A 16,191-nucleotide genomic window follows, 5' to 3' on the forward strand; every position below is an offset into this window, starting at 1 on the left:
TTTGCCTGCCACTTACAAATCTCACACTAGGACAGTGAAATTTACTGTGTTGCAATCAACAGACAGTGAAAATATTTTTGGGTAAGATTCATTTGACTTGTTTGGCCTTAGTGTCCAACACAATGTAGCTTCTGTGACTGTTTTTAATCCAAACGACAGTGTAGTTAGGTTACTTAAGAAATTTCCTGAACTCTTTTCTGATGGACTTGGCAAAGCTAATAATTTTGTAGTGCACATTATCCTGAAAGACAACACACAGCCTAAATTTTTCTGGACTCGGTCTGTTCCCATTACTTTAAGGGACAAAGCAGCCAGTGAATTAAAAGAATTGCAAGGCAATCATGTGATTGCTCCAATACAAGCTACTCTGTCGGCAAGTCCATTAGTTTTGATGCCCGAGCCTGTTGATTGCATTCACATTTGTGTTGACTTAAACTACAATCAATCCACAGACAATAACCGACACTTATCCATTGCCTCACCCTGAGCTTGGCGCAGGCCACTACTTTTCTAAGATAGATTTGCATGATGCTTATCTGCAAATAACACTAATTGAAGAATCACAGAAAGTGTTCATTTTTAATACACTGTTCGAACTACCTTGAAGATAGTCATCTGAGGTCGTACGCCAGAGAAATGCATTACAAATTTTCGTACTCTTTTTCGAAAGTTCTTAGATGCAGGACTCAAGAGCCCTCTCAAAAAGTGTGACTTTTTCCAGACAGAACTACAGTACTTAGATTATGTGATAAGCAGTCAGGGTGTGCACCCCCTCTAATTTCATTTGCCTGCAATCCATGACCTACCAGTTCCTCACAATGTATTTGAACTGCAGTCAGTGCTAGGCAAGTTGACATACTACATTCGTTTCACTCTGAACGCTTCACAGATCGCTTGTGTTGGAAAAATGTGCCTTTCGTGTGTACCAAAGAGTGTCACTACGCATTTCAGAAACTCAAAAATGCCTTGCTCAGTGACAGATGTTTAGTACACATTGATCCTGCCAAACCAGTCATTTTGCAAGTAGACGTTTCCTCAAAGGAATTGGCGCGTACTTTCGCACAGAATTGGTGCACAAAAAAGACATATTGCTTTTGGCTCAAAATTATTAACACAAACTCAGTGCAGTTATTCACAAATTAAAAAAGAAGCTCTCATTATTGCGTATGGTCACAAGTTCTATTTAGTGACAGATCACAAGCCTTTTCAGTCCTTGTTTCAAACATCAAAGCCGATTCCTACATGTAATGCTCAAAAATTGCTACATTGGACTTTGCTTTTATCCCTGTAATATCCTTTTACAACACTGAGAATGAGCATATGTGATTGTCCACTGTAAGATTGTACTGAGATCACAACTTCTTGTACTGAAAGGTTATGCCGATGAGCAAAGTATCGGCGCACTGCTGAGTTTTGAATACTGTTCAATGAGCAAGGCGAAGACGTGCGATGTGATGCAACAAAATCTTCAGATCAGGATCCGCTTCCGTGGTCTGAGCTATTTGTCTGCTATTCAATGGAAAAGATTGCAGCAATTCAAAGCCCTGCGCGTTGATCTGGCAACAAGATGTGTCAGAGGAAAGATCGATGAAAATAATCACCTCTTTATAAAATTCTGTAGTTTTTGCACTTGCTATTATTGCTGGATAGGATGTTGTAACAGTTATTTATTACACATAACCGCCCAGTTAAACAGTTTACTAATTTGCTGAAGGCCCAGGAGAACAGAGAGAATGAAATCACAAATATAAGAAGGGAAGAATCTCTGATTAAAGTCCTTGTTTTTAATGTTACAGACTGTCATATGTGAATGGACATGTACTATGAGGAAGAATAGAATGAAAAAAAAATTACTTACACAAATGCAAGTAAAAGAAAACAATCACAGGAAATGCCAAGGTAAGTATGGTTGTACTCACAAAGATAGAAATGCAGCAGTCAGATAAAAGAAAAACAACAAATATTTCAAAATGGGAAGAGTTGGGGAACTTCAATAAGGATTTTTGGGTATATTTGCCATATTTAACAAGCAACTGAAAGCAGCTGAGAAAAATTGCACAGCAAAGCAACTGATACCTTCATACAAGAGCACGGTAAGAGAAGCTGTTGCCAGAACAGGTGCGATCTTTCAAGGTATCTCAGTGTGCAAAAATACATTACTGTATGGGTTAAGGCATTCTGTTCCAGTGCCTGCCTGTCGGCTTGCAGCAAGGCACCACAGGCACATGTGGGCAAATAGCTGATGTGTGAGCAGTAAAGCTGCTAGGTAAAAGTTCTCCAGCAGCTGAAAGCACACTGTCAGGGTTGGTCAAGTAGTTCACGCATGTGCAGAATGAATGTAATAGGGCTGCCAAGTTGGTAGCCTATACTGGCTGTGCCTGCTCCCGAGTAAATTGAGCAGTGCTTGGTAGAGTTGAGACAGCCTGGATTAAGAGGTAAAATTTTGTATAAAACCAACAAGAGACAATATTATGAAAAGGATAGATTGCTACTCACCGTATTGTGGTGATGTATAGTTGCAGACAGGCACAACAAAAAGACTGCTTAATAAGTAAGCTTTTGGCCAAACGGCCTTCTCCTGAATTAGACTACACATAAATTCACGCAAACACAACTCGCACACACATGACCACTGCCTCTGCCTCTGCCTCTGGCTGCTGAGGCCAGACTGCGAGCAATAGCACATGATGGGAGAAGCTATCCTTCCAGGTGGTGAGGGTAAGCCTCCTAGGCATGGTCCTGTTGCGGCAATAGTTGTATTTAATTAATTGCAACATAAAAACACATCGTAACTCATTTGACTCCTTTACTAGAAAATTATACAACAGAACAGCATAAAAACAAATGAAGAAACATAAGTCCGAGACTGCACCAGGGATAATAATTACAAATGGCAATCACTTGCACACAGCATTACACTGCACTTCACCACTCCCCCCTTAGTGTCAACGGTACTTTCTGTTGAAACGGACATGTCGTCCAGAATGAGTTACAACGGGTTGTGCAGAGGCTGCTGATGGTGCATTAGAGGTAGCGTCAGTCCCATTGGAGTTGGTATGCCCTTACACTCCTCAAATCTTCGAATTGACTAATCCAGCTAGTTGTATGGAGTCCTATAGTATAATGTGAAGTCTGAACCATGGTGCAACTTGGCATTTTTCAGTGACAAATCAATGCCACTGGAGAAAAATGTGTCAAGAGACTGAAAAAATTCCACGATCACATCAAGGATTGAATCTCGGAGCTTTTAACATTTACCCACTTAGCTATCTGGTCTTGCACATAAATCGCAGCACATCGTATACGAGGCCAGCACTGAGAGTTCTTTTTGAATGTGAAATTATGTTTCAACAACAGGCATTTGTGAGTATGGGGAGAAGAGACCTGTTTGATTGTTGGAATATGAAAAAAGCTTTTGTATTCAGAGTATCCGCAATAATGACTGACATCAACTGAACACATGAGAACTGTGATTACCATTGGACACACACATGCACATGTATTTATGGCCATATTAACGGTTTTCTAATACCGTATGATTTAATGTGCTGTTCTTCCTCAGTAGTTACCATCTTTAGCTAACACTGCGCGGTGGATTTTTGTTAAATAGTGTGCCAGATTAAAAACTACTGACATCGCTGCAATACTGTTTTTACTAATTAGGGTTTTAAAACAAGAATTATTTATCTCTGCCTTGAGTATGTACACGTTAAGTGTGGTACTGCTCTTACAACCAGCCTGCGGTGAACTTCATCCAGTGGTGATACACCATATAGAAGGGACACTGTGCCTGATGGGAGAAACAATCTGGGTTGGGTGATGGGGTTACTTAGGTGGAATGGGGCAGCAAGTGGGAGGGATAGCAGGGTAGGGGTGACGGAATGTGTAGTGCTGACTGTAGCAGCATGCACTGATAGTTATGTGGCTGTGAAAGCAGTCAAGTGATCTACAAACTTGGGTGCAACTACTGAGCCGCTTTCTACAAGGGTATGACAACTATCAAGCTCTGTCCGCACAAATTGCCACAGGCAAACTGTGCCTACAAATAGTCACACCACTCAGTTGTTGAACATGCTGTCCAGCAAAATGTGCTTCATTCAATGGCTGCTTCACAGCCTGCACCATTTGGATCCTTCCTACCAGCATCAGTTTTTCTGAAATGCACAGGTGCGAACCCTGCCTGCAACATATACTCCATCCCCATAAACATCTTGCCCCAACCTTAGCTAATCCCCGTCCTTCCCCTCCTTATGCCCTTCCCTGTTCCCGCTCTAGTACTACAAAGCCTTTTATTCCACAAATGCACCCAACAGCCTTTTTCCTCTTCTCTCCTGTTCCCCTTCCCACCAACTCATCCCCAAATGTTGGATTGCTTCTCACATCAGACACAGTTGCAGTCTGTAGTACAGACACAGAAAGTGGACGTGTGCGTGTGCGTGTGCGTGTGTGTGTGTGTGTGTGTGTGTGTGTGTGTGTGTGGGGTGTGGTTTTCTACATCATGAGGTGGTCTTTTGGCCGAAAGCTTAGATGTTTTGTAGTGTTTTCACTGTGCCTGCCTGTCACTCGTCTCCTCTACATGACGAGCAGCAATATATTCTTTTCCTAAGATTGTTATTAATCCATCCTAGACTTTCCATTTTTAATCCAGAGGTGGTGGTATTTTGCAAATACCCATTCAGCTACTTCTGATGTAAAAGTATTGACACACACACACACACACACACACACACACACACACACACACACACACAATATTATAGTGGTATGCCTGTAAGAAGGTAGCTGCATGATGTATTCTGCACAGAGACAGAGATGGATGGAGAATATTTTGTGGCATTGTCTGAGCATTCTGCCTCTGTCCCACATCACACACTCCACCCATAGCCTAACCTGGTAACTAGCAACACCGGGTTAATCCCACAGTGGGACACTGTTTCTGTTTCTGAATCTTCCTAAGCAACTTTATATGCTCAGACAACTATGCTGTTGCATGTTAACATAATAGTTTATGCTATATGCCATCTATAATAAGACACAACAGCAGCCTGGTATCTTTATCAGACATAAACTGACGTGAAAATCTAAGCTTAAATGTTCTACACTCAAGTCTAAGTGCATGGCAACAGGCCATCATATTGGAATGAAGCTACCTGCTCAACTGCCATGTGGCAATATGGCCCTTGCTGCTGCACATTGCTCTATCACCCACCTTATTACGTGCACACCACTATAGCAGATGTAGAAATAATTTTTTCACTGATAACAAAATGAGAGAAGGACATTCCAATGTATAAAGAAGAACAGTTATAAATAATGTAAGGAATAAACAGACAGTAACTAGGAGTATATAACATATGTAACAATTACTCTGTATTTGTTTCCACTACTTATGTCAGTAGCCACACTGCAATTGCTCGTTTTAATGACCTAAGTGCTTTCTTCTTACTGTGGATCAATTGCTGACATCCTACTCATTTGTCTCTCATATTTTGCATTTATATAGTATATTACACTTGACATTTAAGCCAAAACAATTGTCACATTCATATACATGCACAACATACCTGGAAGCAGATCTTGCAAGTGTAGAAATTGCGTTTGAAAACTTCTTCATCTCTGATTTTATTGTAGTCCACAATCACTCTAACAACTGAAGTGAATGGACTGATGTCGAGAACGGCACGTGGGTCTCCTGTTCTGCTTTGCCTTGAAGTGAATGCTATGCCATTTGCTTGTGGAGCAGTTGCTGGCATTTCAGATGACTTTTCCAGAATGTTTTCTTTAGTTTCAGTTTTCCTCTGTCTTATCCCTGCGTTATCTTCTTTAGTACCTGCCAGTTTTATAAATACTAAAATTGCTAAACAACTCAATATAAATTAATGCTTATTTTATTATATCAGACCAGAAGGTTGTAAACTGAAGACATTTTACAATTATGCTAGTGAAAATTCCAAATGACATGAGCATACATAGGATTGAAATTGACTGTTAAAAACCTTTATAACTACATTGCCTGACAAAAAAGTGAAGCACCCAGAAGATACTGTGAAGTGTCAATGTAACTTAGTAATCACACTTGGCACCGGTGGGTCTGGAAATGATTAAAATTGCAAATCTCTGTAAAAGGTAAAATTACCACTGGAGTGTATTAGTGGTGTTCTTTCAGAACAATCAGTAGAACACATCACTAGTGATCAAAATTATAAACTTTCATGGCTATGTAAGATTTGTTATCTGTACGACTGTTTCTCAGTATTTTAGGCCAATGTTCTGTATCTAATGTTTTTGTTCCTGTGAGTGGCCAAAATTCAACAACAGTAGTCACTTCATAACTGAAGCTTCCTTATACTGAGGCCACTGATTACACATTTCACCATGTGCTATTGTACCAAAACAAATCTCCAAAGTCATGGGTGGCTTTTCTACCTATTTCCAAAATAGTCCTATTTCCTGCAACATTTTCCTTTCTCTTGCTGTGCGAAAAAGCTTATCCAAAATCCAGTGTTTCTTATGTTTGCTTTCGTTCATCTGTTACTGCCATTTGCTACAAATCCTTTTCTACATTTTTAGTAATTTTTTCTGCTGTTTCACACTTCTGTGGATTGAAAATAATGTACCATGTAAGGTTACAATTGTCTTTAATACTTCTTACACCCACAGTCTAAGACGCAACTAAATTTTTCTGTGTTTACAAAAATCCCTTAGTGTCAGGTTGTTTTACGTAACGAAAATTGTGTATAAGCTAACATTCACAATGGAAAGTCCTGGACAGAATGACAACAGTAGGGAAAGGACAAGTTGCTACAACCCACATAAAAGGGTTTGAGTTGCCGACAGGCACAATGAAAAAGAATTTTTGAAACAGAAGCACACACATTCACAGCACACACACAAATGGCCACTGTTGTCTCCTTAGCACCTGGAGACGTGTGTGTGTGTGTGTGTGTGTGTGTGTGTGTGTGTGTGTGTGTGTGTGTTTCCATATTGTAACTAACATTCACAATCACTTTATACATGTGACACAGTCCTCAAGAAAACTTACCTGTATCACTTTCACTAGGTGGCGAGGGAGTGTAGGTGTAACGATTTTCCCAGTTTCTTTGGGATTTCCAGTTAGTTCTATATCCTCTTCTTCCTCTGCTTGAGTAACCCCGACCACGAGTGTTGTGGCCTAGCTTCTTGTCTTTCCCATCTGTAGTCAAAAATATATTCCTGAGACTTTTGTTTCCATGTTTGTTTTCATTACTGCTTGGATCAAAAATAACCTTCTGAATGCTCTCTGATCGATGATTGGCAATGAACTTCTGGTTGAAAGTGTACATTGCACTCAGATCTAGCTTTTCTTCATGGCCTAGAAATTTCAGTGCTTCCTCTTTCAGAAACTGAGTCCAAAGGAAAAGTATTTCCATGCCTTTGTTTTCTTCCCATATATCATCTAATTTCCTGCACAATTTTGAAATCTGAAACAAAATTTTAATGTATTTGGTCAAAATTTATTAGTGAGAAGCATGTTTACAGAGAGATGCTATCAAAATGTCCAGAAATACTTTAAAACGAGGGAGGGAGAGAGGGACGGGGGGTGGGGGGGGTGGGGGGGGTGGGGGGGGGTGGGGGGGGGGGGAGAGAGAGAGAGAGGGGGGGGGAGAGAGAGAGAGAGAGAGAGAGAGAGAGAGAGAGAAAGCTTTTTCTCTGATGTTTCAGCAGATATTTGCAATTTCATTTTTCAATGTGTAGTTGGCGTCACCTCAAATGAATATTGCCCATTATGTGTTTCATCTAACACCCAGCGATGACAGAAAGCACTGGTTTGTTTTTCGTTACAAATAAATTTGTTATTAAAGTGGAATTTCATGTGCCTGTTCAATAGAGCCATGTCAAGCAAGTCATTTTATCAATATTTATTATCAGGGACAGTAAAACACTAAGAATAACCAGTGCTCCAGCAACAACTGAGCAGCACTGCCTCAAGGTGGTAGCAGCCAGTATGGGTGACGGCACTGTTGTCCCTGCTGGAAGACTGGTTACTCTGTTTTAGTGTCCCTATTAATATGTATCGACAAAATGAATACTGCACCAAACAAATAAATTGCTTTAAAAATAATCCTGTTTGTAAAAGTAAACAAACTGATGCTTTCCGTAAACACTGGGCACCACAAGAAAGATGTGATGACCACTATTTACAGCATGCGTGAAAGAATATCATTTCTGTTTTGCATTTTTAGAGCTATCACTAAACATGATTTCAGTGCCTTGGTATTCTCATAGAACTGAAAGAATGATATGTCTGAAAACAATATGGGGGTGACAGATTTTAGACTCTTGAAATAGGTTTAGCTGGACCTATGGTCTGAGTACACACCATGGGGTCTGGCCTGGACACAGACCACCAAACAAAATGGGAGGCAACATATACAAATAGGGTCACTCTCCAGGTATATTCGAGTTTCCAAATGCATTCCTATATTCCTATTTCAAAGCTTGAACTGGATATCTCTCTCTCTCGTGTGTGTGTGTGTGTGTGTGTGTGTGTGTGTGTGTGTGTGTGTGTGTGTGTGTGTGTGTGTCGGGGGGCAGGGGGGGGGGCATATTCCTGGAAGAAAAAATTAACAGTTAATTCAGATGGCTAGGGCGGGGCCAGTAACGGCATGTAAAGCTGGACATGTGCATTATATGCTGCACACATGCAGTCCATGGCTCAGTCTGTCTTGACACTACTCAGTATGTCTCGGCTTTGCTCAGTCCTTCTGGGAACTGTTTATGGAAGCAACAGAACCACTGAAACATTTTCATAGGCATTACTGTGCCTAGACCAATGCACTGAGGTAACAAGACTAGAAGAGTACATGTCAGATTGATGGCTGGGAAAGTGCCAAAGCTGCACTAAAATGTGCAGAGATTCCATCATTGAGATAACACAGGCTAAAATCAGACAGCAGTTGTTCTATCAGAGGACACCTTCCAAGGTGCTTTTTACTTCCCCACTGAAGTGCCTGAACATGAGGAATAGTTCCGGGTGAGGGTGGGAGTTGCTTTGTTGGTTGATCGTCTTTGGACACATTATCTTCCTGTCTGGAGAAGGCACGTAAATACTACACCAGATGAATCAGAGGTCACTCAAACCCACAGGGCTACCGCTGTATGAAGACGCACCCATTCACTATGAACATATGTCCGAATGAGCATACAGATTCCTCCTCGGGATGTAAGGGGCTGGTACAGTTCCTACAGAAGGGATGGTAAAGTTTGCAGGTAAGGTGTGGTTGCCAGAGAACTGTGCAGACTGCCAAGTAGGATGATGGTAAAACAGCCCATACATGATCATACTTGTTTGTCAGATTCACTTGTTTCTGCTCACAGGCTTGTCAAACAAGCCTGTACACATACCAGCAAAGTGTCAACTTAACTTCACTTCTGAAACTGACGTCGTTCACATTGTGCAGTACTCTGACTGTAGTGGGAATGGCTACCAATGCAAAGTATTACTGGCATTGACTTTAGCACTGTGCAGAAAGAAAAACAAAACAAGATGCTGGTCCAGGGAATGGTTAAAATTTACAAAAATATATCCATGAAAATGTGCTACGAGAAATAAACACGCAGAACCTGATATTTACATCAACTTTCTCCAAATGGACAGTTAAACTTTTAAAAACTGAGTTATTTTGCCCTCACACAGAAAAAGGTTACACAAGTAAAGAAAAAATCTCTTCTACTTTGTCCTCTAATGACAGTTCATTAAAATACCACAACATGGGAATATATACACTGTCTGTGGAAGGTCTGGAGAACTTCCAACAACTTTTTTTCTTTCTCACTCTCACTTTTATATTGTGTGTTCAAAATTTATCTTCTTCTTAACCGCTTCCTGAGTGATATATGGCTTGGAAGGATGCAACACCTCTACCATTTTGGTAATTGCCAGTGATATTTTGTTCTTTTTTCTTTATTTCAGTCTCCATAGTTTTGGAAACTCATGATACAGGGAGATAAATTTTAATCAAACTCTTTTTCAATACACATGCACAGTGAAACATAAGACAATATCAATGTCTCTTACCTTGTAAAATCTGCCACCAATCAAAATTTCTCAGAAACACATTAAACACACGATATTTGACAAACACATCTAACAAGACACACGCCACATCAAATATTGGATATTGTGTAATGAGGAATTGCTGTTACAGTTCAAGTGTGCCTGCACTTCTGGTCAGGTGAATACAGAGTTATAAATACAAAATCAAATAGGGGTAATGCAGGAGTAGGTTTAATAACGAATAAAAAATAGGAGCATGGGTAAGCTACTACGAACAGCACAGTGAACACATTATTGTACCCAAGATAGATACAAAGCCCACGCCTATGACAGTAGTACAAGTTTATATGCTAACTGGCACGTAGATGACAAACAGATGGAAGAAATGTATGATAAGATAAAAGAAATTATTCAGACTGGGAATGGAGACAAAAATTTAATAGTCATGGGGGACTGGAATTAGATAGTAGGAAAAGGAAGAGAAGGAAAAGTAGTAGGTGAATATGGAATGGGGTTAAGGAATGAAAGAGGAAGCTGCCTGGTAGAACTCTGCACGGAGCATAACCTAATCATAGCGAACACTAGGTTCAAGAATCATGAAAGAAGGTCGTATACATGGAAGAGGCCTGGAGACACTGGAGGTTTCAAATGGATTATATAATGGTAAGAGAGATTTAGGAACCAGGTTATAAATTTTAAGACTTTTCCAGGAGCATATGTGGACTTTGACCACAATCTATTAGTTTGGGACCTGGACAAACTGAAAGAACCAGAGGTTGTAGAGTGCTTCAGAGAGAGCATTAGGGAACGACTGACAAGATAGGAGGAAAGAAATACAATAGAAGAAGAATGAGAGATGAAATAGTGAAGGCAGCAGAGGATCAAATAGGTAAAAAGATGAGGGCTGGTAGAAATCCCTGGGCAACAGAAGAGATACTGAATTTAATTGATTAAATGAGAAAATATGAAAATGCAGTAAATGAAGCAGGCAAGGAGGAATACAAACATCTCAAAAATGAGATCGATAGGCAGTGAAAGATGGCTAAGCAGGGATGGCTAGAGGACAAAAGTAAGGACGTAGAGGCATATATCACTAGGGGTAAATAGATACTGCCTACAGGAAAATTACAGAGACCTTTGGAGAAAAGAGAGCCACTTGTATGAAGATCAAGAGCTCAGATGAAAAACCATTTCTATACAAGGAAGGGAAAGCAGAAAGGTGGAAGGAGTATATAGAGGGTCTATACAAGGGTGATGTACTTGAGGGCAATATTATGGAAATGGAAGAGGATGAAGATGAAATGGGAGACATGATACTGCGTGAAGAGTTTGACAGAACACTGGAAGACATAACTCGAAACAAGGCCCCGGGAGTAGACAACATTCCATTAGAACTACTGATAGCCTTGGGACAGCCAGCCCTGACAAAACTGTACCATCTTGTGAGTAAGATGTATGAGACAGGCAAAATACCCCTCAGACTTCAAGAAGAATATAATAATTCCAATCCCAAAGAAAGCAGGTGTTGACAGGTGTGAAAATTACCGAACTATCAGCTTAATAAGTCACGGCTGCAAAACAGTGACACGAATTCTTTACAGACAAATGGAAAAACTGGTAGAAGTCAATCTCAGGGAAGATCAGTTTGGATTCTGTAGAAATATCGGAACACGTGAGGCAATACTGACTCTACGACTTATCTTGGAAGACAGATTAAGGAAAGGCAAACCTACATTTCGAGCATTTGTAGACTTAGAGAAAGGTTTTGACAATGTTGACTGGAATACTCTCTCTCAAATTCTGAAGGTGGCAGGGGTCAAATACAGGGAGCGAAAGGCTATTTACAATTTGCACAGAAAACAGATGGCAGTTATAAGAATTGAGGGGCATGAAAGGGAAGCAGTGTTTGGGAAGGGAGTGAGACAGGGGTGTAAGCCTATCCCCAATGTCATTCAATCTGTATATTGAGCAAGCAGTAAAGGAAACAAAAGAAGAATTCGGAGTAGGAATTAAAATCCATGGAGAAGAGAAATAAAAACTATGAGGTTTACCGATGACATTGTAGTTCTGTCAGAGACAGCAAAGGACCTGGAACAGCAGTTGAATGGAATGGACAGTGTCTTGAAAGAAGGATATAAGATGAACACCAACAAAAGCAAAACAAGGATAATGGAATGTAATCAAATGAAAGCAGAAGATGCTGAGGGAATTAGATTAGGAAATGATACGCTTAAAGTAGTAGATGGCTTTTACTATTTGGGGAGCAAAATAACTGATGATGGTTGAAGTAGAGAGGATATAAAACGTAGACCGGCAATGGCAAGGAAAGTGTTCCTGAAGAAGAGAAATTTGTTAACATCGAGTATAGATTAAGTGTCAGAAAGTCATTTCTGAAAGTATTTGTATGGAGTGTAGCCATGTACGGCAGGGAAACATGGACAACAAATAGTTTAGACAAGAAGAGAATAGAAACTTGCGAAATGTGGTGCTACAGAAGAATGCTGAAGATTAGATGGGTAGATCACATAACTAATGAGGAAGTACTGAATAGAATTGAGGAGAAGAGGAATTTGTGGCCCAACTTGACTAGAAGAAGAGATCGTTTGGTAGGACATAGTCTGAGGCATCAAGGGATCACCAATTTAGTACTGGAGGGCAGCGTGGGGGGTAAAAATTTTAGAGGGAGACGAAGATATGAATACAGGAAGCAGATTCAGAAGGATGTAGGTTGCAGTAGGTACTTTGAGATGAAGAAACTTGCACAGGGCAGAGTAGCATGGTGAGCTGCTCTGGGCTGAAGCACACCACCAACACCACCACCACCACCACCACCACCACCACCACCACAACAACAACTACAACAACAAGAACAACAACATGGACTAAGTTTCACTGAGCTATGTTACTTATCAGTGAGCCATCGTCTGAAAATTACTTTCATCCTGAAGTTTTGCACACCAGTGTATTATCCTGCCATTAAAACATCAAACAAAGTTAATCTTCACTTTTATTATATTCTATTAATTAGCAACTAAGTGCCAGAGGGTCCAATGGAAACACTATTGACTGTAAAGAACACTTTATTTCTACTTCAGTACATGCTTCGCTGTAGCTCAGTGAGCCAGAACACGCCTCAGACTGATTACTCTGGCTGGCGCTTGCGTACTTGCAGCGTCTTCCACCCTAGTCAGAGGATGCTGTGGAGGCAGCCCACACTAGTGATGGCTGGCCAGTGGCCTCTGTAGACCACAGCTATGTCACACGGAGACTGTTGTGTGCAGGTTTTGACTCACTGCACTCGGGCAGGAGTCAGATGGCGGCTGGCACAGAAGCCAGCTTGTCCTGTGGGGAACTCTGTGCTTGCAGCAACAAGCACAGCCTGGTCTCAAATCCATGCCTGCTGCTGACAATGCCCAGTCGTCCTGTTGTCTGGTACAACTCTGGTGTGGTGGTGGTGGTGGTGGTGGTGGTGGACTCCGGCATAAGGAATGCTCTGCCTCAAAATTCAAACATATTTATGTTGGTCTGAGGTGCATTCGTTTCATTAAAACCTGGCACCTAGTCACACTGCACATAAAAAGATATTTGCCCTGGTGCGGTGACACTGAACCACCTGCTACAGTTTTTACCGCTGCGTGGTGCACTTTTCTGCTGAGTGTGGCTAGCCTCGTCTCTCAGTCCTCCCCCATGTCTGTTACTCTGACTCACATGTCGCGTCACTACAGCTACCAGATGGCTTTCTCACCACTTCATTACTTTTGCTAAATGACTGGGTACCAACACTACATCCCATATACTATCCCCCAGGGACTGCAATATTCTTGCATCTAAACACTTGCATTCAAGCTTGAACTGCCTCAAAATTTGAGTTCAGAGTGCTGGCTGAGTTTCCTTAGTAAGCGATCTAAGCATCCATGTGTTGTTCAACAGGCTGCTCTCAAAGTTCACAACCTGTGCTGAATGCTACCCATAACTGCTTTGTTCGTCTCTGGTAACCTCCTTGCAGCTTCTATTTTGTTCGTTTGCTCACATTACCTGTCTCTGCTGTCCCAAACTTAGTTTTCAGTATTTCCAGCAGCTATCCACACCCTTCTTACCCTCCTCGACTCATGTAGCACCATCCCTATCACTTCCTGCATCTCCTGCTTCAACCATGAATATGGCCAAAGCAACTTCTGTGTTCCTTCGACATCTCCCTAAAGTACTCTGTTACTATTAGCTAATTACTGCACGCCTGTGAATATCTACTCTAGCCTCCTTATCTTATTTCACTATTCCCATACATTAAATACTAAACCCAATGACCATCTGTGGCTTGATAATATTACATTTTGCTGACTGGAGAAGAGAGTTCCTCCGTCCAGGCGATGATCTTGGAACACCTCCACTCCATCCCTGGCAAAGATGATCAGCACTGTCAAAACTAGCATTCTTTTCTCACCTCCCTCTGCATACAAACCTCAGGGCAAAGACTATTATCACCAACCCTCTGCTCAGAAGCCTGCTGGCTCCAAACAGCATGTCTTATCGCAGTGAAGATAATTCCTATCTTAACACAAACACACAACCTTGCCTGAAATAACTTTCATTATCTATACAATATACCAAAATAAAAAACACAATACATATCAATTACTTCCTCAGCCTCAACCAAGCCTGAGGTATACAGGCCTCTCCTTCCCGTTGCTCATCTTTTCACTTCCTCTTCCTTGCCTCCGTCAATTTCATCAACACACCTCATGGAATTGCTTCTGGCTCACCCTGAATGATCATAGAAGCCCAACATGCACAACTGCTTACCTCTTTCGCAACTTGGTATGGTCCCTGGTACCATGTTGCAATTTTTTTGTTTTCCCATTCACAGTATATGAACTCGACAACATCACCCATTGGCCTACTTTGTAGTGAGGTAAGTTTCCACTTGCTTTACTGCCTCTTCTTGCTTCTCCAATGCCTTCGTCTTTGCTTGTGGGACCTCCTTCCGGAGTTCCCTCACAGTTGCTGCAAATTTTTGGTCTGACTCTCTATTCCTGCCTACTTTGTCTGACCATGTCGAATGGCAACACCACCTTCTTACCATACACCACCTTGAATATTGACAATCCTGAGCTAGTTTGCACTTTACACTTAAACGCACTCACTACGAAGTATAAATATACAGGGTGTTTCCATAAGAGTGCACAAAAATGTAACGTGACATGAGAATGCTCCGCTGAACAATTTGAGGTAGGGTACTGGATTCAGAGAAGCCAGCTTAAAAAGATATGGAAGTAAATTTGTCAACCACTTTGTCTAGCAGTACTGTTTTCCAGATTATTTACAACTAATATGTGCACAGGTTTACACATACTGTGATGTTTATTTAAATGTACATTATTTCCTGTGAGGAAACAATAAGAATGAGCCTGATTATTAGGAAGTCATGATACAGTTTTGATTACTTTACTTGACAATAAGGGGCTCCGTTGTATCTCATTTACATTGTCCCATGACAGAACGTGCTATGAATCAATGACAGACCCATTCATTACTCAGTGCTATTCAGAGATGTACAGTACAATACGATGGAGCAGTAACAGTACTGTTTTGCAGAACTCACGGACATGCACATTGTGTATGGGGGAGTACGTTTCAATGCTCTCGTTGCCGAGAGACTGTACAGGGAACGATTACCTAACAGGCATCATACTAGCTGCACATACTAGCATGTGGCAAGTACTCCAAGAACAACAGTTACACCCATATCACCCACGAGTTCATGCAATGCTTGTGACTGACTTTGCACCAAGGGTCACATTGTATCAGTGGTTGCTCCAACAATGGATTGATTGACCAGATTTTCTCCAAATAGTGCTGCTTACTGACGAGGCCTCATTTGATTGTGATGCTATTTTGAACTGCAGCAATAGCCATACGTGGGATGAGAAAAACCCTCATGCTGTAGAAGTCACCACCATCAAGTGGATTTTGCTGTGAATATCTGGGCTTGCATTGTAGGCAACAACCTCAATGGGCCATATCTTCTACCTGGCCATCTGTACTTTAATAAGTTCATGCAAAAAGTTCTAACCGAGTTGTTGGATACTGTACCTTTGTATATTCGTGAGAGGATGTGGATACAACATGACGGTGCACAGTCTCACTTCAGTGTGGAC

The 16,191-nt window shown here is 41.2% G+C and overlaps 1 protein-coding gene across 2 annotated transcripts in view; it reads right to left on the reverse strand.

Annotated features, from left to right (window-relative positions):
• Positions 1–16,191, reverse strand: part of LOC124802922 (E3 ubiquitin-protein ligase RNF14-like) — a 98,901-nt gene that overhangs the window by 51,692 nt on the left and 31,018 nt on the right. For both annotated transcript variants that reach the window (XM_047263994.1, XM_047263995.1), the window contains 2 exons: positions 7,043–7,460; positions 5,565–5,830 (listed from right to left, as the gene is read on the reverse strand). In XM_047263994.1, the coding sequence (XP_047119950.1) occupies positions 5,565–5,830; positions 7,043–7,460 (684 nt within the window). The remainder of the gene's footprint in view (positions 1–5,564; positions 5,831–7,042; positions 7,461–16,191) is intronic.

This window comes from Schistocerca piceifrons, chromosome 6 (genome assembly GCF_021461385.2).
Source record: "Schistocerca piceifrons isolate TAMUIC-IGC-003096 chromosome 6, iqSchPice1.1, whole genome shotgun sequence".
Taxonomy (NCBI): Eukaryota; Metazoa; Arthropoda; class Insecta; order Orthoptera; family Acrididae; genus Schistocerca; species Schistocerca piceifrons.